Source organism: Lachancea thermotolerans (genome assembly GCF_000142805.1).
Source record: "Lachancea thermotolerans CBS 6340 chromosome B complete sequence".
NCBI classification, from domain to species: Eukaryota; Fungi; Ascomycota; class Saccharomycetes; order Saccharomycetales; family Saccharomycetaceae; genus Lachancea; species Lachancea thermotolerans.
This window is the reverse complement of record NC_013078.1, coordinates 495,591-522,041: the sequence shown is the minus strand read 5'-3', so window position 1 is coordinate 522,041 and position 26,451 is coordinate 495,591. Positions and strand designations below refer to the sequence as shown.

Sequence of the window (26,451 nt, the reverse complement as noted above, 5' to 3'; positions counted from 1 at the left end):
CGGATGATTTGGCTCAAAACGGTAATACGACGGGTCCAAATACTTTAGTATTCAAACGGCCGATTCTTTCATGTACATTTTCGCGACAGAGCGCCGCGAAATGCAGAGAAACAACAGTCCTTATTCTCGTGTATGTCCTTTTGAACGGCGTATGTGAGACAGCCTCTCACAAGGGCCAAAAGGCCCGGAAACGAACTAGTTCAGGTCACGCTGCTGTGCGGCGCTTGCGCTCCAATTGTGCCTGCGTCTTCTCTGGTTAACAATTAATGTCACGTGTACGTCACGTCGGTTCATTTTTGTGACTTACATCCTTACATCAGTTTTCAACCCATACATATAACATTAATCAGCACCGATATTTTTTAAAGTTTTTGCGTCTCTCGCTCGCAAGCGAAGTGGCGGCGCAACGAAAGGACGCAGAGCCTGGCAGCTCTCTGGGCGTAGGCAGCGCCCGGGTTCTGCCTAGCGCAGCGTGCCCGCCCTGCCCAGGCAGGAGCTCCAGGGGCTGGCTAGCCTGGTGCTCCCTCCCACTCCCGCCTAGCCCTGAGCAGAGCCCTGGGCAGGACGGCCGCCTAGGTCTCACCGCGCCGACGCGGGTCACTGGTTGGACTGTACGGCAGCAGCGTCGCAGCAGCTCTGACCGGTCTGGACTCCTGGAAAAATAATGCAAGTTCGTAAATGTTGGCTATTGTAGCTTCAAGGCATTACAGTTACCAGCAAGAAAGAAGCATCAGTCGCAATGGGTATGTCAAAAGAGTGATAAATGAAGTGATTGCGGGTGACAAACGAGCAACGCAGAATGCCAGGTGCTTGGAGGGGAGCAAGAAGCTCAATACCCAAGATCGAGAGATAGAACGTGGGAATCAAGCTGGGCAGGAAAACCAGCCTACGTCGTGAGGAAGCCTCAGGGAGAGACAGAGGCCTGAAAAGCACGCTGACATCGTCCGTGGGAGCAGGCCTCCGGAATCGTCGCCAGCCATAAACTATAAGACCCGGTCATGACGGCTCAGCCCGGGCTCTGCACTGCAAACGCGCCCCGTGTCCGAATCTTGCCATCACCTACTAACTCGTTTCTCAGTTAACGTTCCAAAGACCAGAAGGACCTACTGCAAGGGCAAGCAATGCCGCAAGCACACCCAACACAAGGTCACCCAATACAAGGCCGGTAAGGCTTCTTTGTACGCTCAGGGTAAGAGACGTTACGACCGTAAGCAGCGCGGTTTCGGTGGTCAGACCAGACCTATCTTCCACAAGAAAGCCAAGGTTACCAAGAAGGTTGTCTTGAGATTGGAATGTGTCGTCTGCAAGACCAGAGCCCAGCTGGCTTTGAAGAGATGTAAGCACTTCGAATTGGGTGGTGAGAAGAAGCAGAAGGGCCAAGCTTTGCAATTTTAAGCTGACCTCGTTGTTATTTGCTCACATCTACAACTCATGTTTAGTACCCTTTTCTCACGCTTTCTTTACTCATCTGTACTAAATTGTATAAGGTAACACTAGAGATGCTATATCATTATCTGAATAGCCTGCCTGAACGCGAATGGGCTGGGCGCTTCTGGTAGCTGGCCGACTGTCATGGTACGGTGTGCCCTCATGTGTCGTTGTTACCCGGCGAACACGCTACTTAGAGCATAACTCATTTCAAGTGTTCTGGCTACTCGAGATCACAACGCATCTTGCACTTCATAGCTCGCACTAGCCAAGCCTTGAGAGATCATGTTTGGCGGCGTCAACAATTCCTACGGGAAGCCTGGTGCTACTTACAGCCCTGGAGCTGGAAAGAACGATAGCTATCAGAGCCCAAACCGTTATTCAGCAGCATCAAACGGATCTCACAACACGGGCAGCGGTATGGCTAGACCGCCAGCTGCAGCGTTCAGCTCCAACTACCTTCGCGAGCAGGGTTCCCACCAGTCCCTACAAGACCACCTGCAGAAGGAAGTGCCGATGCGCGGAACTTCGCCGATACATGGCGGGTTCACTGATGTCCCGAACCTGAACTACCCCTCTACACCAACCAACAGCACCGGGTTTTTATCCGCACAGAATCCACCCGTGCTCAGCACTCCGCCTACGAGCAACTTTGGTACCGCACAGAGCACTTACAACCACAACAACAACTCACAGAGCAACTTACGCAACAACGTATTCTCGAACCCTCATGTTTCACCAGGCCAGTACTCCCTAGGGTCTGACTACGGTGCGGAAAGTCACACATTGCAAAGCCCTCACGCTCAGCAGCAATTCACACCCGTTCCGCCCGCGCAGAGCAGTCCGGTTAGGAGTTTGAGAGGGGTTACACAGCCACAACCTCTAATGGACCAACAGCAGCGCCCCCAGAACCCTGCCAACCCGGTTTCAAATTACATGTACTTTGAAAGACGGCCTGATCTGTTGTCAAAGTCCACTCAGGACAAGGCTGCCACCGTGAAGCTAAAGATCGAGAACTTCTATCAATCATCCGTGAATTATGCCATAGAGCGGAACCAGAGAAGAGTGGAGCTCGAGTCGCAGCTAGTCTCTCAGGACTGGTCGGACGAGCGCAAGAGCAGACAGCTGTCAACTCTGGGCAAGAAAGAGTCGCAGTTTCTGAGACTGCGTCGGACTCGTCTGTCGTTGGAAGATTTCCAGACCGTCAAAGTTATCGGTAAGGGTGCTTTCGGTGAAGTTAGACTTGTGCAGAAGCGAGACACGGGCAAAATTTACGCCATGAAGACGCTTTTGAAGTCGGAGATGTACAAGAAGGACCAACTCGCACACGTCAAAGCGGAGAGAGATGTTTTGGCAGGAAGCGACTCGCCGTGGGTGGTGTCTCTATACTACTCTTTCCAGGACACGCAGTACCTGTACCTGATTATGGAGTTCTTGCCCGGTGGTGACCTCATGACTATGCTGATCCGGTGGCAGATCTTCACCGAGGATGTGACGCGGTTTTACATGGCCGAGTGTATCCTCGCCATCGAGGCTATTCACAAGCTGGGTTTCATCCACAGAGACATCAAGCCTGATAATATTCTGATTGACATACGAGGACACATCAAGCTCTCTGACTTTGGGTTGTCTACCGGCTTCCACAAAACCCACGACTCAAACTATTACAAAAAGCTGCTACAGCAGGACGAAGTCAACGCGGCTTCAGGGAACCTGCAGAAGCCTCAGATGGGAATTGCGGCCGGCAACGACACCAGCAACGGCAGCAACCGGAACACCATGTTCGTGGACGCCATCCATCTGACGATGACTAACAGGCAGCAGATTCAGACCTGGAGAAAGTCGCGTCGTTTGATGGCGTACTCCACTGTAGGTACGCCGGATTACATTGCGCCGGAAATCTTCCTTTACCAGGGATACGGGCAGGAGTGTGACTGGTGGTCTCTGGGAGCAATCATGTACGAATGTTTGATCGGGTGGCCTCCATTCTGCTCGGAAACGCCGCAAGAGACATACAGGAAGATCATGAATTTCGAACAGGCACTGCAATTCCCCGACGACATCCACATCTCCTACGAGGCTGAAGACCTTATTCGCAGGCTCTTGACCCACGCAGACCAGAGGCTGGGTCGGCACGGGGGCGCAGATGAAATAAAGAACCATCCATTTTTCCGCGGCGTCGACTGGAACACTATTAGACAAGTTGAGGCGCCTTACATTCCAAAATTAAGCAGTATCACGGATACAAGGTTCTTCCCTACTGACGAGCTGGAAAATGTGCCAGACAGTCCTGCGATGGCCCAAGCTGCTAGACAGCGCGAGCAAATGATGAAGCAAGGCGTCACTGGGTCTGCCAGCAAAGAGGATTTGCCGTTCATTGGCTACACCTACTCGAGGTTCGACTATCTGACCAGAAAAAATGCATTGTAGATCGTGTTTATACATCTAAAGACCAATTCAAGGGAAACAAACTTTAACAGTATGTGTCATGTAGTCATTGAGCCGCGACTCGTGCGGCCAGTGCCGAAATCATTGCCATCAAGCGGTCGCCCAAGAGTATTGAGTTGAGCGAGCAAACCGTACGAAAAAGGGTTGTCACGAACACATCTTATCGGCCTCAGTAATTGAAACTTGGACCCTTTATCACCTTCTTAGCAAAATGTCACCTGCTAGACGTGCTTTTCTTCTTCAAGGTTGTCCCCTTCTACAGGGGCCAGCCTCGCTGGGTTGGAACGATACAGCCACGGCACAAGCTTTTACCCCACATCAAATTAGGAGCGCACTCGGAAGCTGCCCTGAGAGCATAGCATGGCTGGCCACAGCACGCTTAGTATAAAGACGAAGAGCTTTTTGGCTGGATGGGGTTGCTCTGCTGAATCCGCCCCAAGCACAGCTCTGCCGAAGTCATGGATGAAAAGGTTCTGGTCACAGGGGCCTCTGGCTACATTGCCATGCACATAATCAACATTTTACAGTCCGAGAGATACCACGTTATAGCGACCGTGGGGACGCCAGAGGATGCAAACAAAATCGCGTACTCGTTTGAGCACTACTATCCGTACGCGGTGTTGGACGTTGTGGTGGTGGAAGACGTAGCGGCAGAAGACGCATTTGAAGAGGTGTTTGAGCAGCATCCTGATATCCAGCACGTCATTCACACGGCGCCCCCTGCGTTGCTGGGCCAAGGAAAAACGAACGAGGAAGCGTATCTGGTTCCGACTCGTGAGGGCACGAAGAACGTGCTGGAGTCGATCAGGAAACGCGGCCACAACGTCAAGCGCGTGGTCGTGACGTCCTCCTTCTCCGCTTTGATGGACCTGGACAACGCCGCGAACCCACAGTGCGTGATCACGGAGAAGTCGTGGAACCCGGTCACCTGGGAGGTCGCCAAGGACAAGGAAAGCAAGGCGTATGCGGCGTCGAAGAAGATCGCGGAGCAGCTGGTGTGGAAGTTTTATGAGGATAACAAGGACTGCGTGCCATACACGTTGACCACAGTCAATCCGCCCTACGTCTTTGGGCCGCACGTCTTTGAGTGGGAGCTGGGCCGTGCGGAGTGGAACACGACCGCTCTGTTCATTAAGAAAGCGCTGGAAATGTCGGCGGACGAGCAGGGCCCGTTTGCCAAGCCGCGCGGCATCTGCTGCGACGTGCGCGACGCCGCATTGCTGCACATTCTGCCTCTGCGGAACGCCGCGCTGGCCGGACACAGGCTCTTCCCGGTCAACGGCACGGGCATCAAGCAGAATAGCTACGAGGACGGCAAGTTCAACATGCAGCGGATCGTGGACGTGCTGAACGCGCGGTTCCCGGAGCTGCAGGGCAAGATCCCACAGGGCCTGCCTACAGAAAATCAGCAGTACATGGGCCAGCTGACGCGCTACAACAACGACAATACATGCGAGCTTACGGGGATGGAGTTCAAGTCCTTCGAGACCACAGTGGTGGACGCCACGCGGCAAATCATGCGGTTCCAGGAGCGGCACACGTGAGCCGTGCGACGTTGCGAGTTACGGTAGTGTTTGTAGTAGTTTGTTTATTTTATATTTTTAGCGCTTGTTCTGACATTCGCTGGACAACATAACATAAGTCTAAGACGACCGCCGCTTTGTGCAAATAACACAGTAATTTGGCGAAAATAATATAATAATTGACTGGAACTAGAGTATAGATTACACACTGCGTGACTAAACAGCAGTAGAGACCGCGCGGGGGCGCGCGCACGCGCGCACGCAGCGGCTCGGGTATTGCGTAGTTTTGTAGTTTTGGGTTCCGTCGGGGACGAATCATAAAAGAATGGGGCGTAAATCGAAAGTGAAGAATAGTGTCATGGCATGTGGTGTAGAGTCTAGGCGAAGAGCTGCTGCAGCGAGGAGGTTTCCTTAACGTCCTTGGAGAGCGCGATGGAGAGCAGCAGCTGGGCCTTCAGAGGCGACAGGTCGCCGCCCGCAATGGCGCCCGCGGGCACGTCCTCGGGCAGGATGGTGGCGCCGTCGTCCGAGGTGAAGACCACGGGGATGTTGGAGGAGGTCAGGTCCGAGGCCGTGGAGTTGCCCGAGGACACGACCACGAGCCCGGCGATGGCGGTGCTCAGCGAGGACACGATGGAGGGGTCGTAGTAGCCGTCGAAAACGACGGGCACGGTCATGCTGGAGGAGCTGTTGGTCGCGTTGGCCGCGGGCGCGGGCACGATGTCGGTGAAGTTGGTGAAGTTGACGCGGAGCGAGCCCCAGGGCGCCAGCAGCGTGGGCCACGCGGGCGTGAACCAGTAGCGGGGCGCCCCGGCGATGACGGAGCCCAGCGCGCCCCAGCCGGGCGCGCTGGGGCTGTAGGCGGCGCCGGAGTAGATGACGCCGCCGTCGACCACGAGCGCGCCGCGGAACCAGCTCCACGCGGACCACGCGGTCGCGACGCCGTCCTCCAGCGCGGACGCGACCACCACGTTCTCAGGCGTGTCGACCACGACGCTCAGGTAGAACCCGAGCGCCTCGAGCGCGCGCCCGGCCCCGAGCACCACGACGCCCGTGTACTCGCCACCATCGAGGGCGCCCTCGACGCTCTGCGCGACGCGCGCCAGCTGCGTCGCGTTGAGCGTGGACTGGTTGAAGAGCCGGGTCACGTGCACCTCCGAGCTCCAGTTGGACATCGTGTACTGGCCGCCCGTGACGATCACCTCCAGCTTGGGCGCGGCCACCTGCGCGGTCGCGTTGCTGAGATTCGAGTAGTTGGACACGTTGGACGCGTTGGACCAGCTGGGCCACACGTTCCAAGGCGTCAGCGACGCGGGGCCGGCCTCGACCACGTACGTCGTGTCGTCGCCGACGGCCGCGATGGGCGACGCCGCGCCTGCGGCGCAGATCGCCGACAGAATTAGGGATGCGCGCATCGTTCGGAGTGCGCTGCTAGGGATCGGCGGTTTAGGGGAGAGCTAGCTGCCGTTCAAAATGCGGGACTTGCGGTACTTGCGGTACTGATTGTGTTATTCCTGTGCCGTGTAACAAGACCAGGGAAAGCGCGGTGTCTGGGGGGATCTGAACAACGGGCCTGCGACTCCGACACCGCGACAGGCGCGGGGGCCGCCGCCTTTATACGCTGGCGCGCGCGGAGCGCGCCGCGCCAGAGCAACCGCACTGCCACACTCCGCGCCCCGCTGCTCCGCGCGCCTTTTGTCGCGCTTGCTATGGGCGCAAACCGCCACATCACGTTGCCCCCGGCCCAGAGCCGCCGACACCGGGCGCTGGCCCGTTTTTTGCTGTCTGTTGCTCCGGGAAAAGACGCGGGCTGTGAAAGGTCTGCGCTGACTAAGCGGGCTGGAGCCGCGCCGCCGCAACCGGAAGCTGGCACCGAAGCCGGCCCGGGGTCTGGGTGCAGCGGGCGGCCGGATGCGGCTGCCGCGGCAGCCGCAGCCGCAGTACAAGAAGACGGCGCCCGCGGGGGGCGCGGGGCTCGACAGGCCGGCCTACGCTGTTGTGCACTCCAGAGACTACGATTTCGACTCTACAACAATGCGCGCAAATGGACGCACAATGACGTGCGCAGCGCTCAACGCGCTGTGCTTGTGTACGAGCACCTGGGGCCTGTGGCGGGCCACCGAAGTGCGGCTTCCCGCGAGCCTGGCCGGAGCCGGCCATCGGCAATTCCTAACGATCCTCGCGGTGGTGGCGACGATCATTACGAACGTAGCGAATCTCGGAGCGCTCGCGGCCGGCGGCGCGCGTGCGCGCCGCGCAGCGCGGCAAGTGGCGCTGCCCGTGGCGCTGGTGGTGGAAACGGTGGTAGCCGTGGTGTACTGGCCACTGCGGCTGTTCGCGCTGCCGCTCATTATGCACGACGTGAAGGACGGGTCGCGGATGCCCCTGGCAGTGTCCGTGGACTGCGCGGTGCATCTGGCGCCCGTGGTGCTGTTGGGCGCGGACTACGCGCTGGTGGAGCAGCGGCCGTTCGAGATGAGCCTGGGGCGCGCGTGGGTGGTGGTGACGGCGCTGGGGCTCGGGTACAGGCGGTACCTAGAGACGATGGTGGACCGGGCGGGCGGGGCGGCGTACCCCTACCCGTTCCTGGACGTGGCGGAGCCGTACCAGAGCGGGATCTTTGTGGTGGTGACGACGGCGGCGTGGGCGGTGTTCTGGGGGTACAAGAAGGTGCACGCGGGGCGCGCGAGCGGCCGCACGTGACCTGCGTACGAAGCGACATGGGGCGCATGTACCACGTGACCAACACCGCTGCACGTGACCGGGCAGCCAGCCATATCACGTGGGCGCCAGGGATCGCGCCCACGTGACCTCGGCCTTAGGATATACGATACATACCAGCAGCCCCGGGCCGCGCCCGCGCCCACGCCCGGCCTGCGCTTGCTAACAAACAATCACGCCTCGCGCGTGCCAACTGTCACACGCGCCGCCCGCCGCCAACGCTACATTCCCAGCCGCGCGCGCCCCCGCTCGCAGCATGCTCCCGCGGCCTTTTCACCGCACCCTGGGCCCGTGACGTGCGTGCCCTCTCGTTTAGGGCGCCGTCTCGAGTCGCAGCGCCGCCAATTCCCTAGGATTCTCGCTCTCTTGCTCGCCAATAGCGTCCCTGCGATGTTATTCTTTTGCCCGATCCTGTTATCTCATTGTTATCGACGACAATTCTAGCCTTATCAATTCTTATCAGGTGAACTATGAACCGTCCGGCAAAACACGAAACCGTTGCAAAGGTATATATGCGCCGGCAGAGCCAAATATAAGGTTGGCACCAGGCCCATACCCGCCAACACACTCCATCCCGACTGCGCGCACGTTACCGCATCGGCCCTTCGCACCTGGTTTTCGACTTTCGACCACTTCCTCGCTGCTTACTGCCTATCTCCCGCTCTCTCGATAATGTCCGTCAACCTAACAGGCACGCCCACGGGCACGGGCACCGGCGGTGACTCGCTCACCACGGACCTCAACACCCAGTTCCAGGCCGCAGACATGGTGTGGATCGGCACTTCCGCCGCCCTCGTGTGGATCATGGTGCCCGGCATCGGTCTGCTGTACTCGGGGCTCTCGCGTAAGAAGCACGCGCTGTCCCTGCTGTGGGCCTCCATCATGACCGTCAGTGTCGTCTCCTTCCAGTGGTTCTGGTGGGGCTACTCTCTCGTCTTCTCGCACAGCACGCGCGGTAACGGTTTCATCGGTACCCTGCAGTTCTTCGGTTTCAAAGACGTGCTGGGCGCGCCCAGCTCCGTCTCCTCGGTCCCTGACATCCTGTTCGCCTTCTTCCAGGGCATGTTCGCTATGGTCACCGGTATCCTGATGGTCGGTGGCGCGTGCGAGCGTGCGCGTCTGTTCCCCATGATGGTCTTCCTCTTCCTGTGGATTACCATCGTCTACTGCCCCATTGCATGCTGGACCTGGAACGCCGAGGGCTGGCTCGCCGCGCTCGGTGCGCTCGACTACGCCGGTGGTGGCCCCGTGCACATCTGCTCGGGCCACGGCGCGCTGATTTACGCCCTGATCCTCGGTAAGCGTAACGACCCTATCGCCAAGTCCGGCACCCCCAAGTACAAGCCCCACTCGGTCACCTCCGTCGTGCTCGGTACCGTGTTCCTGTGGTTTGGCTGGTTCGGTTTCAACGGCGGCTCCGCTGGTAACTCCACCATCAGAGCCTGGTACTCTTGTGTCTCCACCAACCTCGCTGCCTCCTGCGCCGGCCTCACCTGGATGTTCATCGACTACTTCAGATTCGGCCGCAAGTGGACCACTGTCGGCTTGTGCTCTGGTGCTATCGCCGGTCTTGTCGGCATCACTCCAGCCGCTGGCTTTGTCCCCGTCTGGGCTTCCGTCATCATTGGTATCGTCACTGGTGCCGGCTGCAACTTCGCTGTCGACTTGAAGAACCTGCTCAGAATTGACGACGGTCTCGACGTCTACGCTCTACACGGTGTTGGTGGTGCCATCGGCTCTGTTCTAACCGGTATCTTCGCCGCCGACTACGTCAACGCCACTGCAGGCGACGAAATGGCTCCAATCGACGGCGGCTGGATCAACCACCACTGGAAGCAGGTTGGGTACCAACTCGCTGCCATCTGCTCTGTCATTGCCTGGACCTGTGTTGTCACCTCCATCCTATTGTTGGTCATGGACAGAATCCCATTCCTGAGATTGAGATTGAGACCAGAGGAAGAGGAGATGGGTACTGACGGCGCTCAAATCGGTGAGTTCACCTATGCTGAGGAAGAAATGTACATTCCTGAGCCAATCAGATCCCACAACACTGCCAACGTGCCACAGCCAGCCGCCATTGACGACCACATTGGCGAAAACCACACGGACAGCACCGACCTTACCGGCCATCCTACCGAGAAGGTTGTTGTCTGATAACACAACGTTTTAAGACCCGGATTTCTCATCTATGAATTGTTATATATAATGTCTAATATCACAGCCTTATGCGCCTTAATTCGCAACTATCCACACCCGTGCCGGAGGGCAAAAGAAGTTGGTTCTCTTTCGCTCTTTCGATCTGTTCACCAGTTTTACGAGGCGTAATTTGTGACCAGGGACCCTACCAATATATAAATATAACTTTCCCTAATCGCGGATGGGTAAGTCCAGAGTCCCCTATTATCGGAAGAACACGCACCTATGAGACTCTTGGTTATCATCACCGCCTGTCTAAGCGCGATGGCTTATGCTGCGACTGCTAGTATGTGCTCTCCACTCCCGCACCTTCGCCCTTCTGTACACGTCCTCTTACTAACCCTCTCCTCTACAGACAACGTCAAATCCTACATCCTGACCCTCGATGACAACCAGCCTGCCCTCGCAGGCAAAATCCAAGACTTGAAGTCGTTTGTCCAACAAGTTGGTGGGAAAATAACCCACGAATATTCCCTGATAAAGGGCTTCAGCCTGCAACTTCCTGCTGACGACTCTTCGGATATTTTGCAGAAGATCGAGAGTTTCGGTGAGAAACTTAGTTGCAAGCTCAACCTTGAACAAGACCAAGAAGTTCACACTTTCAAAGGTCCCGAACCCTTCGAGGCCTCCGCTGAATGAGGATTTATCGCATTGAAGCCACTTCAAGGGCTTGTCCTCCTCCGGGGCCGCAATTGGATCAAGTATATATATTACAGGAGGCACCTATCTATGGTATACAGGTAAGTAACGGTTAAAAAACGGGTTGTTTTTATGGGAACTAACGCTCTAGGTTGATATTGTCTCCAAATTTGGCGTACAGCACCGTCTTTAATTCACTTGTCCTAGAACTGATCTCAGAGTCTGCATCCTCCAATTCTTCTATCTTTTGGTCAAGAGCCTCTGCATCTTTTTCCAGCTGCTCAACGACTTCGCTTTGCTTCATGAAGACAAAAGCCTCTCCAATTCTATACTGAATCTGCTCGTCCTCGTCAATGAGCTCTATTTCTAACGAGACGTCATCAAGGTACCCCTTCTCTTGTTTATAATGTGCTAATTCTTGGTTGATCGCGTCTTTTCTCATTATAAGCTTCGAAAATTCGTTGATCTTTTGCTGATCTTCATACAAGACCTGTACGGTATTCTTTTTTCCCTCAGGAAGCTGTCACAATCACCTAGAGTTAGTGTCTATGCAGGGTTCACAAGTCTTAAGAGTAGGAAACATACCAGATCCATAGCCAATGGTTAATAATAGTTGTTGAATTTTGTTTCTTCTTCGGTGTGTCAACCAAGAACATTGATTTTGAATCTCATCTCATTATTTTTATAAAATATTGAAGGCTACGCAACTGAACAAAGAAAGAGGACGTAGGCTTATGCCTGGAAAAATCGGGGCTTTTAGGCGATGCATCAGCTCTGATTTAATGTATATGATATTTATGGATATAGTATATCTTATCAAGGTTTGAGCAGTTGTACAGTAACGCCTTAAGCGCCTGAGATACACCTTCAGAGCTCAGCAGCCAGCCTCTTGACGGACTTTCCTAGCCTGTCAGCAGCTTCTTGTAGCTCTTCGACGTCAGCTGCAAAAGCGAATGTCAATCTCAAAAAGAAAGACCTAGCAAGCGAGTACTTCCTGTCGGCAGCCATGTTTATCCCTTGAATTATTCCGACACCTTCTTCAATCGATATTGAGCTGAGGCGCTGCATAGCTTTTGATCGCTCGGTTATGCTGAGGGATTTTGCGAAGTGATCAAAGTTGATTTCAACCGCTAAGAACATGCCTGCTGATGTTTGCGCCAGCGAAAACAAACCCTCGCTGAAAGCCTCAGTAGCCTCCAGCGCCTGAACAAACATGTTTCTACGATGGGTGTAGTGCCCAGCAACCTTCATCACCCACACCAACCATGCCTCTTGAGGGCTGCTGTAGCTTTTCGCCCACTTCTGTATGACGTTGTTGACAATAAGTTGAGAAAGACCACTTGGTGCCCTGGAAGAGACTTCTGCAAAGTCAACAATCTTTTTGATAAGATACTTATTGCCCGCAATGAAGCTTAACCGAAGGCCAGGGCAGAAAACTTTGGAAAAGGTTTCACACCTCAGAACACGTCCAGAAGTATCCATTGTAATAAAAGATTTTGAGAGAACTTTCTCACAATAGTCTTTTGCCGTGTATTCGTGTAGCGCATATGGGTTGTAGTCAGGGTTTTTCCGGTCATAGAAAGGGTACCTCAAGTACCCGTAAGGATCGTCTTCAATAATGATAAAATCGTGCTTCTCCGCAAGAGCATAAATCTGCTTACGCTTCTCAAACGACAGAGTCATACCTGTAGGATTCTGGCCGGTAGGGATAGTGTATAGCAACTTGGGCTTCGAGAGGTGAGCGTTAGGGCCCTGAGACCAGTTATCCAGGAGGTCAGTAAGGTACTCCACATTTATCCCTTGCACGTCGGGATCCGCGGTAATGTCCAGCTTGAGAGGGACCGTAGTGCCACCAGCGGCAGTTATGATGGCGAGCGTGGGTGAGAAAGTGAACTCCTCGACCAAAACCGTGACACTGCTGTCGCAAAGCGTTTCAATAATCTTGAAGGTGGCATCGGACGATCCGTTGGCAAGAGTGACGTCCCATTCGTTGTAAGCTGGAGGGTGGGCGTAGGAGACGAAGCCTCTGCAGAAATCTAAGAGCTGCTTCATACCAGCAGTCTCAGTGTACTGCAGCCCCTGCGAGAGAGGAATAACCTCCGGGCTGTTTGGCTCGTAGCGCCAAACGTCGACCGCGCTGTCACTACTGAGCTTCTCGGTGACAAATGCGCGCTCCTCGAAGTGTTTCGAGCCCTCTGGAGCGGGCTTGTGAAGCTTGTGCGACTTTGTACCGGCGGATGTGTGTTGGAATGGTTCTTCAACAACGTTCAAGTGCATCGATTCGATTGGAAAGAAACCCTCATGAGGTAGTCCAGGGCCAAGGTCAATCGGCTTGGGATGGGGCTTGAGGCCCTCAGGCAGATTCTGACTCCAGAAAGGGGAAAACTTGCGCGCTTCGACTCGCGAAGAGAGAAATGGCTTATAGTGTTCTTCCAAGGCCTGCATGACGAGTCAAATGGATACTGAGTGTGGATCCAGGGGGCAATTCGGTCAAAGACACTGTATCGTGGTCTATTAAAAGCACTTGGCGCTTACAGGTGCTTATCTGCGAGTTTGTCACAAATGTTTAGTCACCCTGCGGCGGAAAACAGAACCTCGTTAGTATTAAGTGATTAGAGATGACATATGTGCTATCGGCACATTGGATATCACACCGCCCAATCCGAATCGCCGTTCGAGTTGGAGGCCGACCTGCGGCTGCCGCAGAGCGCGTGGGACAAATGCAGCGAAAGATTTGCGAGCTGCACCACGCAGAAGCACAGAAGCAACACACCGAGCAATACGGCGCGAGTCCGGAGAGTTGAAAGTTCGGCAATACCGGTGAGCGTCGTGGGAGCACCCACGTCCAGCGCGGTACAATAAGTCCGGAATGTGTAGAGCAGACTGTGTCCCAGGCCCGAGACACCAACGGCTGTGGAAAGCAGCGAAAACATCCGTGTGTAGCGATGGCGCACGAACACGAAGATCACTGTCAGTAGCAGACAAACTTGGCCGCTCACGAGCGGGTCGGGCGCGGTCCGCGCCAACAGCAGCAGTAGCAGCGCCAGATGTACGACTAGCACCAACCACATGAGGTCACGTGCTGCGGGCTCCTCCCCACGTGCCAGGACTTTGTCCTCAGCGGACCCATCCGCCGTACAACACGATGTCTCGTCTTCCTTCGCGCAATAGCCGAAGCCCGCCGCGGCACAGCACTCCCTAAGCACAGTGGAATCGGCCACTCTTGCGCCGTCAGCAGATTGAGTTTCAAGTTTTTCGTCCATCGTTAGCAGTGCAGACGAAGCACAGGGAAAGAATACGCACAGTTACTGGTGAACCGTTTGGAATTAGATTGCCGTGACACTGCCGTTAGACTTCGCCTCCTTGCTCGAGCTTCTGCTTATTTATGGCTCAATTGCGCCGACGCGAATTATTTTTACATGGGGTGTGCATTGTGGACAATTACTGGGAAATAACGCTAGGCTCGTGGGCTTCTTAGCGGCTTCAAGAAAAAACTCCACGTGCATGACATGGGCATATATTAATGCGCGGGGTGTTTTGAGGAAGGAGCCGAGCGCGGTCCCCAGCTGCATAAATATCGCAGTCAAGTGCATTAAAAGATACAACGGGTGCAGGTGCGCGTGCCTAAAAGCCTGCACATGGGGCAGACACTAACGCTGTTGGTGTTGCTAGTAGATGCACAGTTCCTTCCCGTGTTCTAGTATGTTTACGCCCCGTGCCGCCGTACAGGGTAATAGTAATAAAGAATGGCGCACGTTTCGTATACAGTAATATACGGCACGTTGGTTATAATGAGGACTACGCTCAGCCGCGCGCATGTGGCTGGTGAGGGTCAATATTCAGTTTATTGGAAACCGTGGGGCGCATGCGATTTATTAAGATCCATAGGCGCATATATAAGGATATGAGGTAGGAAACAGGGTCCTGCTGCCAGAGGCGAGGCTACAGCATACTCCGAGTCACATGACATCTTTTGGAACCTACAGAACCATGGAGGACCCTGAGCTTCTCTTTCAGTTTAGCACCCCGCTGGTAGGCTCGTCGCGCACACTACCTACCGGGATTTCAGCCGGGGAACCCAGCAGCAGATGGCCCGGTTTCGATGCGAGTCCGCGCGCCGCGGCTGCGGACGACGAGGAGCGCGACGGAGACGCGGCGACATTGCAGGGCAGCGGCGCAAGCATTTGTGACGAGGCCGCTACGCTTTACTCGCACACCGTGAAACGTGATACGCCGGCTGAATCTGGCGCCCGGTCCGAGGCGCCATGGGTCAACGCCGCCGCGATCGGTAGCGGATACGCTCCGCACCCGCTAAAAAGTGGCACGGCCTCAGTGTATCGCTCAAACGCAGCGTTGCTTTCGCGTTTCAACAATGCGCTGTCCAAGTCGTTCTCGTCTGACCAGCTTCACCAGATCGAGCGCATGGTGGACGAGTTCTGGCTCCGCGAAAGCGCCCTCACCGAAGACATGTTCGAGGACTCTTCAGACGAAGAGTAGGCTACGGAGAGTGGTACTGTTACACGCAAACTGGTCGCTGGCGACGAACTTTTGTGTACGGGCTAGTTAAGCACTATTATAGAGACGTATGAAAAACAAAAAGCATTAGGTAATATGAAATCTCCGCCGATGCGGTAAGCAGAGGGCTCCCTCGGAGCGTACGTATTAAATAAGTGCGGAGTACTTGTCGACAACGGCAGCTAGCATTGTCAAGAGCTCGTCCTTCCTCTTGCCGTCACACCAAGAGCCTTCGATGGCCTGGCGCGCAACCTTGGCCCATGTCGCGGCGTCCCAGTTGAACTTCTTCTGGACCGCCACGTAATTGTCCAAGATGTAACCACCGAAGTAGGCGGGGTCGTCGGAGTTAATGGAGAAAGGCACGCCAGCCTCTAGAAGCTGCGTGAGAGGCAGGTCGGAAATGTCCTTCACCACCTGCAGCTTCAGACTGGAAAGCGGGCAAATGGTCAGCATCGTCTTGTCGCGAGCGAGGCGGGCCACCAGCTCGGGGTCCTCAACAGACCTCACACCGTGGTCTATACGGGTGACCTGCAGCAGATCTAGAGCATTGGAGACGTACTTAGCGCTTCCTTCTTCACCGGCGTGCGCTGTGAGCTTCACGTCAGGGTGGAACTGGCGCGCGAGCTCGTAGCACTCGGTGAAGAGCTCTGGGGGGAAGGGCTGCTCTGCAGAATCCAAACCCAGACCGTGGAGCTGCTGTGTTTCGAAAAGCACGCGCGAGCTTTCGAGCGTGGCCTTGCACTCTTCCACTGGCAGATGACGCAGTAAGCACATGATCAGCTTCGAGGTCACCTGCAGCTCGTCGAGCGCCTTCTGGCACGCACGTTTGAAACCAGCGACCACAGTCTCAATGGCCACGCCGCGAGGGGTGTGACTCTGAGGGTCGAAGAACACCTCTGCGTGCCTCAAACCCTGGGCGTGTGCGCGCTTGAAGTATGCCCAGGCCAGATCGAAGAAGTCCTCTTCCTGGAGCAGAACCTCGCAACCGATGTAGTAGAAGTCCAGAAAATCCTGTAGGTCTCTGAACATCACGTATCTCTTTTCCAGCTCCTCCACAGTCTTTGGAAACTGGTTTGGCAGCGTCACATTGTTTCTCAATGCTAGTGGGTAAAGCAAGTCGGGCTCCAGAGTACCCTCCAAGTGCACATGGTGCTCACACTTGGGCAGCTCGTGCAAAAACTCGCGCATAACGCTGGTGCATTCGTATTCTGGCATTATTTCTGTGGATTCCTTGGCGTAGCTGCACTGTTTGAAGCACTTGGAGGCTTTCTAGTGTTCCTTACGTTCTGATGCCCAGCTTTCAAATATAACTGAGTTCTGCGATGCGTTTGATAACAAAAAGAAACATTAACGAAGATCAGGATGACTTAAGAAAACTTAAAAAATTTGCTTAGCAACCGAAGCCCGGCAAAAATCTTCACCAAACGCGCTATTTAGATATCGTCGCCATGAGCTATCTTGAAACTTGTTAGATTCGGCCATTAGTGGAAGCGGCCTTTTGAAACATCTGCGCTTGTTCGCCACAAAACACAAAAATATTCCAGGCGGAGTGGGACAAATCACGAAGAGAGCCTGTCAAACTTCACAAGCACATCTCCACGAAGGGTTTCAATCTTGAAATCCGCGGCTTTCCTCTATCAATGGTCGTTTGCTGCGTTTCCGTATAAAATAATACACGTCGGGATTTAAAAACTTTGGCGGCAATCGTAATTTCCTGTTTACTTCATGAAGTGTGTCATACGAGCCCTGGCCGCGGAGGACGCAAAACCCGGACGACAGAGGCGAGCTCTTCTCGTTCTAGCAACCGTGGCATAAAGCTACTGCACCGCGGTCTACGCCCATCTTCCCATTAGTCGGAGACGATAGGCTAGGGTTCGGGTCCAAAGCGAGCTTCTTGGGCACAGTGATCTCCGTCGGCGAGAAAAACGGCAATACGCTACCTTAGCTGCCGCATTGCCAGTTGGAAAATACCTTTTTACTTCCTCCGGGAGCGGTTCACGCGCCCTTTCTAAATTCTCACCGGACCTTAGCCGCCGAGAACTACGCTACTCGTGCCACCGTCTATGTCAAAGTCACAAGACCACAGTCCGCACTATCGACGAACTCTTAGCATGGGGTCACCCTCCCTTCGAAAACCTAAAGCGTGTCTAGTGACCAGTGTGGAATCACGTGAACACACTTAGGTCGGGATTTTCCACAGTCACAAAGTGGGCACACACGCCACGCCCGCCCTACGTTCCCAGGGGCCCAAATTCTCCGATGGCCTGAGGCAGGACAAAACGACCGTACCTAAAGAGTATTTTTCGTAATCACGGACCGACAAGAATAGATACTCAAACAGGCGAATTGCAGGATTCGCGAGGCCTAGGTTAGTCAACGTGCACGAGGTATTACGCTACATAGGTCGCGTGTGTTTGAGAGTCTTTCCTGTGGAAAAAACCCGTAGGCATATCTGAAGACGTGTCGCCCTTCTGCGCTCTTCGTGTTTATCGATCTTCAATCTTTGTTTTTTTTTTCTGGAGGTTCGTTTCCGGATTTTCCACACAAACTTTCGACGGAGGCTCGCTCACTGACCTCTTGGGACCACAAAATTCAGGACAATAAGTGTGATTCTGAAGCAGTTTTTCGGCCCGAACAGCAGCCAGGTAGTAGCTGAAAGCCCACTTGCACATTCTACAGGTGCTTTTGAGACGTCCGCGGTGAAGCAGCCGTGAAAGCACATATTAGAATACGGAAATACACAACGGTCGTGAACACAAACACGGCGGATATCTCTGGAAAGACTAGGCACCAATGAACGGCGCTTCAGCCTCCGCCTCCCAGCATGTACTGGGATCCTCTGCGTCATCCACGGCCCGCGATGACTCAACCATCGTAGGCCTCCACTACCGAATTGGCAAAAAGATTGGAGAGGGGTCCTTCGGCGTGCTATTCGAGGGCACCAACATGATCAACGGCGTGCCTGTCGCGATCAAGTTTGAGCCACGCAAGTCCGAGGCTCCCCAGCTCAAAGACGAGTACCGCACCTACAAAATTTTAGCGGGCACTCCCGGCATCCCTCAGGCGTACTACTTTGGCCAAGAGGGCTTGCATAACATTCTGGTCATCGACCTCCTGGGCCCTTCCCTCGAGGATCTCTTTGACTGGTGTGGACGTCGCTTTTCCGTCAAGACTGTGGTGCAGGTTGCTGTGCAAATGATTACGTTGATCGAAGATTTACACACTCATGACTTGATATATCGTGATATCAAACCGGACAACTTCTTGATCGGTCGTCCCGGTACTCCTGACGAAAACAAAGTGCACTTGATCGACTTCGGTATGGCCAAACAATACAGGGACCCAAAGACTAAACAACATATTCCATACAGAGAAAAGAAGTCCCTCAGCGGCACTGCGCGGTACATGTCAATAAACACACACCTGGGGCGTGAGCAATCGCGTAGAGACGACATGGAGGCCCTGGGCCATGTCTTTTTCTACTTTCTGAGAGGCCAGCTTCCATGGCAAGGTTTGAAGGCGCCAAACAACAAGCAGAAATACGAAAAAATTGGCGAGAAAAAGAGGGTTACCAATGTTTACGATCTTGCTCAGGGTCTCCCTGTCCAGTTTGGTCGGTACTTGGAAGTCGTCAGAAGCCTGGCGTTCGAAGAAACTCCAGACTACGAAGGATACAGAAAGCTGTTCCTTTCTATCTTGGATGACATGGACAACCAAGCCGATGGCGAGTATGACTGGATGAAGCTCAACGGCGGCCGCGGCTGGGATTTGAACATTAACAAGAAGCCCAACCTACATGGCTACGGTCACCCAAACCCTCCTAACGACAAAAACAGGAGGCATAGGAACAAGTACGCCCAAGGCCAGGGCATGGACCCCCAGCAACAGCTACGTTACCAACAGCAGCAACTTCTGCACCAGCAGCAGCAGCAGCAGCAGCAGCAGCAGCAGCAACAACAACAACAACAACAGCAACAGCAACAACAGAGACAACAACAGCTGCAATCACAACAGCAGATATCGCAGCAGCAAAGACTTGATCCAACCTCATACGAGGCTTATCAACAACAGACGCAGCAGAAGTACGCTCAACAGCAACAGAAGCTGCAACAGCAGAGCCGTGTTCACAGCTACAACCAGCATGCTCCACAGCAACAACCCAACCTCTACGGGGCCCAACAACCCCCAACGGTGAAACAGCACGCCCAGCCGCCCAACAAGGTGGCCGCTACCGACGGAAAGTCTGTGTCGTCTGGAAAGGGTTTCTTTTCGAAACTGGGCTGCTGTTAATGACTAACTAAGACCCTTAGGAACAGGCCTCACAGGTTATACAAAGAGTTCGTTTAATTTTGATGCTCTTTCAAGCCGTGGCCATCACAACAAATAATGTGATTTTTGATGCTTGGCCTTAAGTAAAAGCATAAACAGTCTTATATACGACCTCACTCAGGGCGCTCCACTTTTCAGCACGGATGCCTCAAGGTCAAAAAATCGTAAGCGCACAAAACTGTGTAACTTACATGTATTGTTATCTCTATACATTCATCTTACTTGTGAGCGGCACGGTAATCTAAGATTTGCTTAGCGGCATCATGAACCGTTACCTCGAAGGGTTTGAACTCGACACCAGTCAACTTAGTGGTCAAGTCGTTGTTGTAATATAAGAGATCGTCTGGTGTCTTAAGGGTACTCTTGTCGGCCCCAGCTGAGATTTTGCCCCTCACTTCTGGGAACTGTTTGTTTAGTATCTCCAAGATCCGCTGCAAAGTGTACCTAGCGTCTTCGTAGTTGTGTTGCTTCAGGCTCGTTCCATTTAAGGGAAAAAGCCTCTGCCCCGCAAGAGCTTCGTTACGGAGAGGAAGCATGTGCAAAAGTGCAACATCGCGAACATCGCATGAAAGACCATTGGAGCTATCAAAAGGACCCTTAGAGTCTGGCGTAGTTTTCAAAGCACTGTTCACCTTTTCAGCAGAGGTGTTCAGTGTTTCATTAGCCAGGCTCCACTCAAACACTTGTGGACCCATAATCATTGGAGGGCATACGGTCGTCAAGCTAAACTTGATGTCTTTCTCATGTTTCTTGACAAAGTCCCAAGCCAAGCGCTCCGAAAGCTTCTTCGAAGCACAATAGGCATTGCCGTCATCATTCTCGGCTTCTTCCCAGGTAATTGGGTTCCAGGTTGACTCTGTGTGAACAAAATTAGGGTCCCCAAAGTGCTTTCTGTCCATTATTGAAGCTAGAGAAGAGGTCATTACGAACTTCTTGACATTCTTACCCAAACTATACGTAGACTCTAGGATGTTCTTGGTTCCCTCGGTGGCAGGAATCAAATAGGTTTCCTTTCTGTCTCCCCCGTTCCCAAAAGTGACGTTCGCAGCAGTATGAATGACATGCTGAATGTCGGAGTATTTTTGGAAGATCTTGTCAAAAGCGTCTTTTTTAGTTATATCCGCTACAATCTCAACCTCCAGGTTGGCATACGGATACAGTTTTTTAAACGACTCTTTAACTCGGTTGGCCTTTTCTGGGGTTCTAACAGTCCCAATTACATGAAACTTCTCTGACAGTAGAATATCAAGAACGTGAAGCGCGACAAATCCATTGCATCCAGTTACCAAAACCTTCTCGTCCATTCTAGTTGAGCAAATAGATGGTTAGTTAGTTTTTCCTTGAAAGGGGGGTTGTCCAAGATTTCTTGTATTGTAACTCCGGTTTATATAATTTGATATTTGTAATGCATTGAGGTACAAGACATTTGTGACGTATTGCTTCTATGCCCCTATTAAGTAGTTGCGTTCTGAAAGATTAGTAAGGTCAGACACGCTCGTCGCCTGACAATTAAACGGTAGGAAGTTGTTCACCTCGTACCAGATAAAGGGTGTCAGCATCGTGAATGATTGCCGCAACTCGGCAAGATGTATCGAGGGGAGCCGGCACACCATCGCAGTCACGGTACAGAAAAAGCTTTTCGTTGACGGAGGCTTGGACGCTGTTGTTAAGGTTTTGCACGGCAAGTTGGTTCGCTATGTAGTCGAGGGCGCGCCCCACGGGCCATATCTTGTTAACAAAGAGTTCGTGCCTCACGTTCTCGTCTTTGGCATCGATCACGAAGCAAAATGCATACACACGGTTGGCCATTGGGATTTTGGGATCCCCTTTCGCCGATTGTTTAAGCTTTGCAAGCTGAATGAGACGGTTCGCCGGACCCTTTTTCGATGGATTGGCAGCACGGGAGTTAGATCGCCTTCCGAAAAACGATTTCAACTTTTCTAATGCGCTTTTGTTTCCGCTGGCCTCGAGCCGGTCTTTGACACTTCGGTCGCTAGCCCTATGCGGCCTTTGCGCATTCTGTTCCGCCTGCTTTACGCGAATGTGGCCTTTCTCTGGAAGCAAAGTAGCAAAATACTCTCCATTGGCGTTCCTAACTGGGGAGACGCTCCCCGACTGGGGTTCCTGCTCTGAATTTTGCTGCTGCTCCGAAGCGCAGCGGTGTGAAGTTCGGCTCCTGTGAGAGCTGCAAAAGTCACCTCCACATTGTTTGCAGTGAAAGGGAAGGAAGTCGAGCTGTCGGCAAAACGTGCAGTGGGTTCCCACATCCAGCATTCCGGTTTCAACATTCGTCATTTTGGCTAATTCGTTTTCTTGATTTATCGCAGGCAGGAGAAGCCAATCCTGTTAGCTAGAGCCACCCAGCCCTTTTATACGCTGATTACTTGTGGCGGCGTTTGTCATCGCGCACAACATCGAATAGAACATATTAGATGATTCCATATAGCTTCGAAACTTTCGTCAAAAAAGACACCTGAACAAAGCAGAGGATAACGGCGTCAGCGCGCTACTGAAAACCTAGCCAAACGTTCCGAGAGAGTGAATATCATTACTGTAGGGATTTTACGTCCAAGTTGCACTTGTTCCTGAGGAGTGCCTCCTGATTGGCGATATGACTCGAACTCTTAAGTACCCGTCTCGAAGAAATAGCGATATGCATCCGGTTTTAGGTCAGATCGATGACTTCTATGGGCTCTGGTTTTCTTTCGGGTTTAACCTTAGGACGCCCGGTAAACTCCCCGCCGTCGCTATCAATTTCTATAACTTGTAGGTCTTGAGGTTTTGGCGTCGCAGTGCTGGAAGAACTGGCACACCACTGTGCGTCAAATGCCCGCTTTTGAGCTGCGAGAGCAGCCATCTCAGACGCAGACTTGATTGAGCCAACAGAGTGGCCCCCGGACGTACCTAAACGCCGAGGTGGGGTCCTTCCCGCTGGTTTCACCCCAAGCTTGCGGCCGCGTCCAATGAACCCGTCATACAGGCCCTGACTTTCGATGACCCACGTACGAGCTGTAAGCTCATCCAACTTCTTGTAGAAAAGTGCATTATGTGGACCATACACGTTGTGAGTAAGCTCGTGCAACATGGTACCCAAAATGTCCTCACGAGGCAAAAACTCTTCTTCATTGAAAGGTTGTCTCAAGCGAAGCATGATTTTGGCCCCACGGTTCACGTTCATCCCCAGAAGCCGTTTGTTTTTTGGGTAGAACTCCACAAGTTGATCAACCTTGAACTTGTGCTCGCGCATCAAGTATGACACCCGATGTGCTATGTCTTTCAGTATGCTCAGCGCGTAATCCTTGTTTGGCTTTTTCTGCATTACCGCTAAACTACCGATATGTACATTTTTTTGGGTAGTCATGGTTTACTTGCAAGCAGGCATGCAGGAATTGTCGGCATTAAGCCCTACTGGCTTTTGGATAACGTCTGCTTAATCTCTTGTGTAAGTGGCGTTCCACTTCTCAACGTCTCGTTCCCTGCTTCTGTTCGTATTTAGATGATTTGTCGAAACTTTGATAGTTTTACGAGTACGCTACATTTTGTCGGCATGATTTTTCAACTGATCAAATCAGCTAGCATACTAGAACAAGTAAGCAGCACTCTGAAGAAAACGCACAATCCAACCCAGAATGGCTAGAAAGAAGGCCCAGATGGCCAATGGAAACTACAGCGTTAGCAGTGAGTCCATCAGCAATCTTACACGACCACAGCTGTACGGCATCTACGATGCAGACATCACTCACAGCGAAGATGCTGAAGTCTACGAAGAAGCCAAAAAATCGGTAGGAAAATTCCCAGAAGACATGATCAAGCGCTCCGGAGCCCACGGCCAAAGGTCCATGCTCCAGAGAGCAACTCACATACTGTTTTCGTTGACATTTCTTGGCGTTGCAGGCATTTCATACAACGAGCTCAGCAAGCAGCTTCACGACAACCACGAGCTGCACGAAGAGTTTGCATCGAGGCCTTTGGCTTTAGGCGTAGAGATTTGCCGGACTCTGAGCTTTGGAGTGGTTCCAACTTGGATGGCTTACGCACTCGAGGGTGTGCTGTTTGGAGCACTGTTGCCACTCATGGACACGCTGTGGGGCAGCCCCGTTAGGACCACCACTTTCACTTCATTTTTGCGCTCCACCAATGCGATGCTTGGCGTCGCGTTCGGCATTCGGAAAATCGAATGGAGCTCTTCTCTCCAGGCCAGCGGCGCTTGGTTTCTCCTAAACATCGTGCTTTGGATGTTTTTTGATGGCACGCCATCCATGCTGCTAGGCTGCCTCGGGATTGGTACGATCGCCTCTGTCACCAGCTACCGTGACGTGACGGAGTTCTCCCAAATGCTGTACTTTATGGACTTTTATTTCCTCGGACTGTTGCTGTTTGGTAAGCTGGGCAGATACTTGTACGGCCATCGCGCTTGAAGTAATGCTAGAGATCTCGGTTTGAACTAATGTACTGTACATACCAATAACAATAAAAGGCGACACTGAATATTTTCCTGTAATAGTCGCCAAGGCGCCTCATTTATTGGGCGACCTTGGCGGAGGCCCACTAGATATGCTGCCTTGCCTGCGTAGGTCATGTGCATCCACACTTCCCGCGCTACTGCTTAGCCTTCTTTTTATGATGCTTTCTCTTAGCCCGCTAGGGTTTGTCACAGGCAGGTGATTGTTCCCTATCGAATCAGATTGCAAGTCATCTGATTTAACACCAGCCTTATTCAGGGCGTAGTCACCACTGTCAAAGTACTTTCTCTCTTGCAGCTTGTGCTTGAACAGATCTTTTTTGGAGGGGAGCCTCCCATACATCTTCAGGAGCTTTGCTTCTTGTGGGGTGAGCTTGGATGCATCCACACCTTCCTTCACGTCCACATTGCTTGATGTTGGCGATAGATCGTTCCCTTTGCTCATGATAGATTTGTTTTTGGCTTAAACTCCGGCTAACCAGGAAATACAAATGGTCTACTCCTTTGCTCCACTTAATTTGATCCAGAGCTAAGGTTTGCTAGCTCCTTAGCATTCGGTATATTTTATCATTATATACGCGAGTAACATTGTTGCCAACGTAGTGTTGAGAAATTATGCTAGTCAGTGGTACTTCTAATAGCAGAAATACCATCCGAAGTTCCGTGTTAACTCCCAGTGGACTGCTTAGCCCAAAACCAGCAACCCTCCAGTTATTGCATAGCTTACTCGTCAAGCGCATATCGTCAAAAACGAAGATATCATCAAATTGAGTTAGTGGGCTTCTAAGCGAACCAACCACTACGTAAGTCCCACAACGAAGACACATTAACACACCAGTGAGTGCTCTCAAAGACCATGAGAGCGGCGAGTGCCTTTTTGGCATGTTTAGTGGCGATTTGCTCTGCCTCGCGTGACTACTCGGGCTACAAGGTGTGCAGGTTCCACACTAACAACGTTACGGAAGTCAAGACAAAGATCGGCCAATATCACGCTGGCTCGATAGATATCTGGACTCGAAGCTCCCAGTTTGTGGATGTGCAACTTCCTGGTGATGTGGCGGATCATCTTAAAGAGTGCGAAGTGATCATAGATGACCTGAACAAAACGGTCAAAGAGACCTACCCAGTAGATCAGCTCGAGGGCGCTGAAAAGCTGCAGATTTTCCAGCAGTCGCCGCAACTTAACGAGCCTGCTCCTGTTACCATGAAGAGACAAGATATCTTTTTCGACCAATTTAGAGACCTCGACACCATTTACGCGTGGTTGGATTTGATGCAATTGACTTTCCCAGAGCTTGTGAAAATTGAGTTGGTCGGTCAAACATTCGAGGGCCGCGAAATGAAAGCACTACACATCAGCGCAGGGAACCACAACCTCAATCCAGACAAGAAAACTATCATAATCACAGGTGGTATCCACGCTCGAGAATGGGTGGGCGTCAGCACTGCATGTTACTTTATTTATCAGCTGCTTACAGGCTATGGGACCAACAAAAAGGAAACTAAATACTTAAACCACCTGGACTTCCTTATTGTACCGGTTTTTAACCCGGACGGATACGTGTACACGTGGAGTCATGACCGCCTGTGGCGTAAGAACCGCCAGCAAACGTACTTCCCGCGTTGCTTTGGAATTGACATCGACCACTCCTTTGATTTCCATTGGACAGGAACGCAAGATTTCCCTTGCAGCGAAGACTATAGCGGGGAGTCGCCTTTTGAGGCCTTAGAGTCTGAGTCGTGGAACAACTACATCAACGAGTCAAAGAGTGAATACACTATTCATGGTTACCTGGATCTACACTCGTACTCTCAAGAAGTTCTGTACCCATACGCTTATTCTTGCGATGCGCTGCCTAGGGACTTTGAAAATCTGTTAGAACTATCCTGGGGGTTAGCAAAAGCTATAAGAAGGAAATCGGGCAAGAAATACAATGTTCTCTCTTCATGCGAGGATAGGGGATCCGACTTGAAGCCTGGTCTTGGGTCCGGATCAGCATTAGACTACATGTACCATCACAGAGCCCATTGGGGAATACAGTTAAAGCTACGGGACACTGGGAACCATGGATTTTTGTTGCCGCCAAAATACATTGTCCCAGTAGGCAAAGAAAGCTATGCAGCTTTGAAGTATTTCTGTGACTTTATATTAAATCCGGAGCTGTGATGACTAGATGACATATATTTACA

General features: G+C 52.6%; 18 protein-coding genes across 18 annotated transcripts; 10 read left to right on the top strand and 8 right to left on the bottom strand.

The window, feature by feature from the left end:
• Positions 1 to 739: 739 nt before the first annotated feature.
• RPL42A (60S ribosomal protein eL42) lies at positions 740 to 1,395 on the top strand (the record flags this gene model as incomplete). Its single annotated transcript, XM_002552023.1, has 2 exons — positions 740 to 743; positions 1,079 to 1,395. The coding sequence occupies 2 exons, from the start codon at positions 740 to 742 to the stop codon at positions 1,393 to 1,395; spliced, it is 321 nt and encodes a 106-aa protein (XP_002552069.1).
• A 318-nt stretch (positions 1,396 to 1,713) lies between these two features.
• Positions 1,714 to 3,858, top strand: CBK1 (serine/threonine protein kinase CBK1; the record flags this gene model as incomplete). The annotated part of the gene is made up of 1 exon (XM_002552022.1): positions 1,714 to 3,858. The coding sequence occupies one exon, from the start codon at positions 1,714 to 1,716 to the stop codon at positions 3,856 to 3,858; it is 2,145 nt and encodes a 714-aa protein (XP_002552068.1).
• Positions 3,859 to 4,334: 476 nt separating this feature from the next.
• On the top strand, positions 4,335 to 5,420 carry KLTH0B06402g (KLTH0B06402p; the record flags this gene model as incomplete). The annotated part of the gene is made up of 1 exon (XM_002552021.1): positions 4,335 to 5,420. One exon carries the CDS (start codon positions 4,335 to 4,337, stop codon positions 5,418 to 5,420), a length of 1,086 nt encoding a protein of 361 aa, XP_002552067.1.
• A 356-nt stretch (positions 5,421 to 5,776) lies between these two features.
• On the bottom strand, positions 5,777 to 6,814 carry YGP1 (Ygp1p; the record flags this gene model as incomplete). The annotated part of the gene is made up of 1 exon (XM_002552020.1): positions 5,777 to 6,814. One exon carries the CDS (start codon positions 6,812 to 6,814, stop codon positions 5,777 to 5,779), a length of 1,038 nt encoding a protein of 345 aa, XP_002552066.1.
• Positions 6,815 to 7,310: 496 nt separating this feature from the next.
• Positions 7,311 to 8,102, top strand: KLTH0B06358g (uncharacterized protein; the record flags this gene model as incomplete). The annotated part of the gene is made up of 1 exon (XM_002552019.1): positions 7,311 to 8,102. One exon carries the CDS (start codon positions 7,311 to 7,313, stop codon positions 8,100 to 8,102), a length of 792 nt encoding a protein of 263 aa, XP_002552065.1.
• Positions 8,103 to 8,792: 690 nt separating this feature from the next.
• On the top strand, positions 8,793 to 10,274 carry MEP2 (ammonium permease MEP2; the record flags this gene model as incomplete). The annotated part of the gene is made up of 1 exon (XM_002552018.1): positions 8,793 to 10,274. The coding sequence occupies one exon, from the start codon at positions 8,793 to 8,795 to the stop codon at positions 10,272 to 10,274; it is 1,482 nt and encodes a 493-aa protein (XP_002552064.1).
• Positions 10,275 to 10,541: 267 nt separating this feature from the next.
• KLTH0B06314g (uncharacterized protein) lies at positions 10,542 to 10,955 on the top strand (the record flags this gene model as incomplete). Its single annotated transcript, XM_002552017.1, has 2 exons — positions 10,542 to 10,602; positions 10,672 to 10,955. 2 exons carry the CDS (start codon positions 10,542 to 10,544, stop codon positions 10,953 to 10,955), a joined length of 345 nt encoding a protein of 114 aa, XP_002552063.1.
• Positions 10,956 to 11,094: 139 nt separating this feature from the next.
• Positions 11,095 to 11,549, bottom strand: GIM3 (tubulin-binding prefolding complex subunit GIM3; the record flags this gene model as incomplete). The annotated part of the gene is made up of 2 exons (XM_002552016.1): positions 11,095 to 11,475; positions 11,541 to 11,549. 2 exons carry the CDS (start codon positions 11,547 to 11,549, stop codon positions 11,095 to 11,097), a joined length of 390 nt encoding a protein of 129 aa, XP_002552062.1.
• Positions 11,550 to 11,822: 273 nt separating this feature from the next.
• On the bottom strand, positions 11,823 to 13,400 carry ARO9 (aromatic-amino-acid:2-oxoglutarate transaminase; the record flags this gene model as incomplete). The annotated part of the gene is made up of 1 exon (XM_002552015.1): positions 11,823 to 13,400. One exon carries the CDS (start codon positions 13,398 to 13,400, stop codon positions 11,823 to 11,825), a length of 1,578 nt encoding a protein of 525 aa, XP_002552061.1.
• A 1,518-nt stretch (positions 13,401 to 14,918) lies between these two features.
• On the top strand, positions 14,919 to 15,452 carry KLTH0B06248g (KLTH0B06248p; the record flags this gene model as incomplete). The annotated part of the gene is made up of 1 exon (XM_002552014.1): positions 14,919 to 15,452. The coding sequence occupies one exon, from the start codon at positions 14,919 to 14,921 to the stop codon at positions 15,450 to 15,452; it is 534 nt and encodes a 177-aa protein (XP_002552060.1).
• A 165-nt stretch (positions 15,453 to 15,617) lies between these two features.
• On the bottom strand, positions 15,618 to 16,685 carry AAH1 (adenine deaminase; the record flags this gene model as incomplete). Its single annotated transcript, XM_002552013.1, has 1 exon — positions 15,618 to 16,685. The coding sequence occupies one exon, from the start codon at positions 16,683 to 16,685 to the stop codon at positions 15,618 to 15,620; it is 1,068 nt and encodes a 355-aa protein (XP_002552059.1).
• A 1,578-nt stretch (positions 16,686 to 18,263) lies between these two features.
• YCK2 (serine/threonine protein kinase YCK2) lies at positions 18,264 to 19,760 on the top strand (the record flags this gene model as incomplete). The annotated part of the gene is made up of 1 exon (XM_002552012.1): positions 18,264 to 19,760. One exon carries the CDS (start codon positions 18,264 to 18,266, stop codon positions 19,758 to 19,760), a length of 1,497 nt encoding a protein of 498 aa, XP_002552058.1.
• Positions 19,761 to 20,017: 257 nt separating this feature from the next.
• On the bottom strand, positions 20,018 to 21,103 carry KLTH0B06182g (KLTH0B06182p; the record flags this gene model as incomplete). The annotated part of the gene is made up of 1 exon (XM_002552011.1): positions 20,018 to 21,103. The coding sequence occupies one exon, from the start codon at positions 21,101 to 21,103 to the stop codon at positions 20,018 to 20,020; it is 1,086 nt and encodes a 361-aa protein (XP_002552057.1).
• Positions 21,104 to 21,308: 205 nt separating this feature from the next.
• Positions 21,309 to 22,094, bottom strand: CUZ1 (Cuz1p; the record flags this gene model as incomplete). The annotated part of the gene is made up of 1 exon (XM_002552010.1): positions 21,309 to 22,094. The coding sequence occupies one exon, from the start codon at positions 22,092 to 22,094 to the stop codon at positions 21,309 to 21,311; it is 786 nt and encodes a 261-aa protein (XP_002552056.1).
• A 370-nt stretch (positions 22,095 to 22,464) lies between these two features.
• Positions 22,465 to 23,160, bottom strand: WSS1 (metalloendopeptidase WSS1; the record flags this gene model as incomplete). The annotated part of the gene is made up of 1 exon (XM_002552009.1): positions 22,465 to 23,160. One exon carries the CDS (start codon positions 23,158 to 23,160, stop codon positions 22,465 to 22,467), a length of 696 nt encoding a protein of 231 aa, XP_002552055.1.
• Positions 23,161 to 23,428: 268 nt separating this feature from the next.
• KLTH0B06116g (KLTH0B06116p) lies at positions 23,429 to 24,217 on the top strand (the record flags this gene model as incomplete). The annotated part of the gene is made up of 1 exon (XM_002552008.1): positions 23,429 to 24,217. One exon carries the CDS (start codon positions 23,429 to 23,431, stop codon positions 24,215 to 24,217), a length of 789 nt encoding a protein of 262 aa, XP_002552054.1.
• Positions 24,218 to 24,316: 99 nt separating this feature from the next.
• Positions 24,317 to 24,706, bottom strand: IGO2 (phosphatase regulator; the record flags this gene model as incomplete). Its single annotated transcript, XM_002552007.1, has 1 exon — positions 24,317 to 24,706. One exon carries the CDS (start codon positions 24,704 to 24,706, stop codon positions 24,317 to 24,319), a length of 390 nt encoding a protein of 129 aa, XP_002552053.1.
• Positions 24,707 to 25,117: 411 nt separating this feature from the next.
• Positions 25,118 to 26,428, top strand: ECM14 (putative metallocarboxypeptidase; the record flags this gene model as incomplete). The annotated part of the gene is made up of 1 exon (XM_002552006.1): positions 25,118 to 26,428. The coding sequence occupies one exon, from the start codon at positions 25,118 to 25,120 to the stop codon at positions 26,426 to 26,428; it is 1,311 nt and encodes a 436-aa protein (XP_002552052.1).
• Between the last annotated feature and the right edge of the window lie 23 nt (positions 26,429 to 26,451).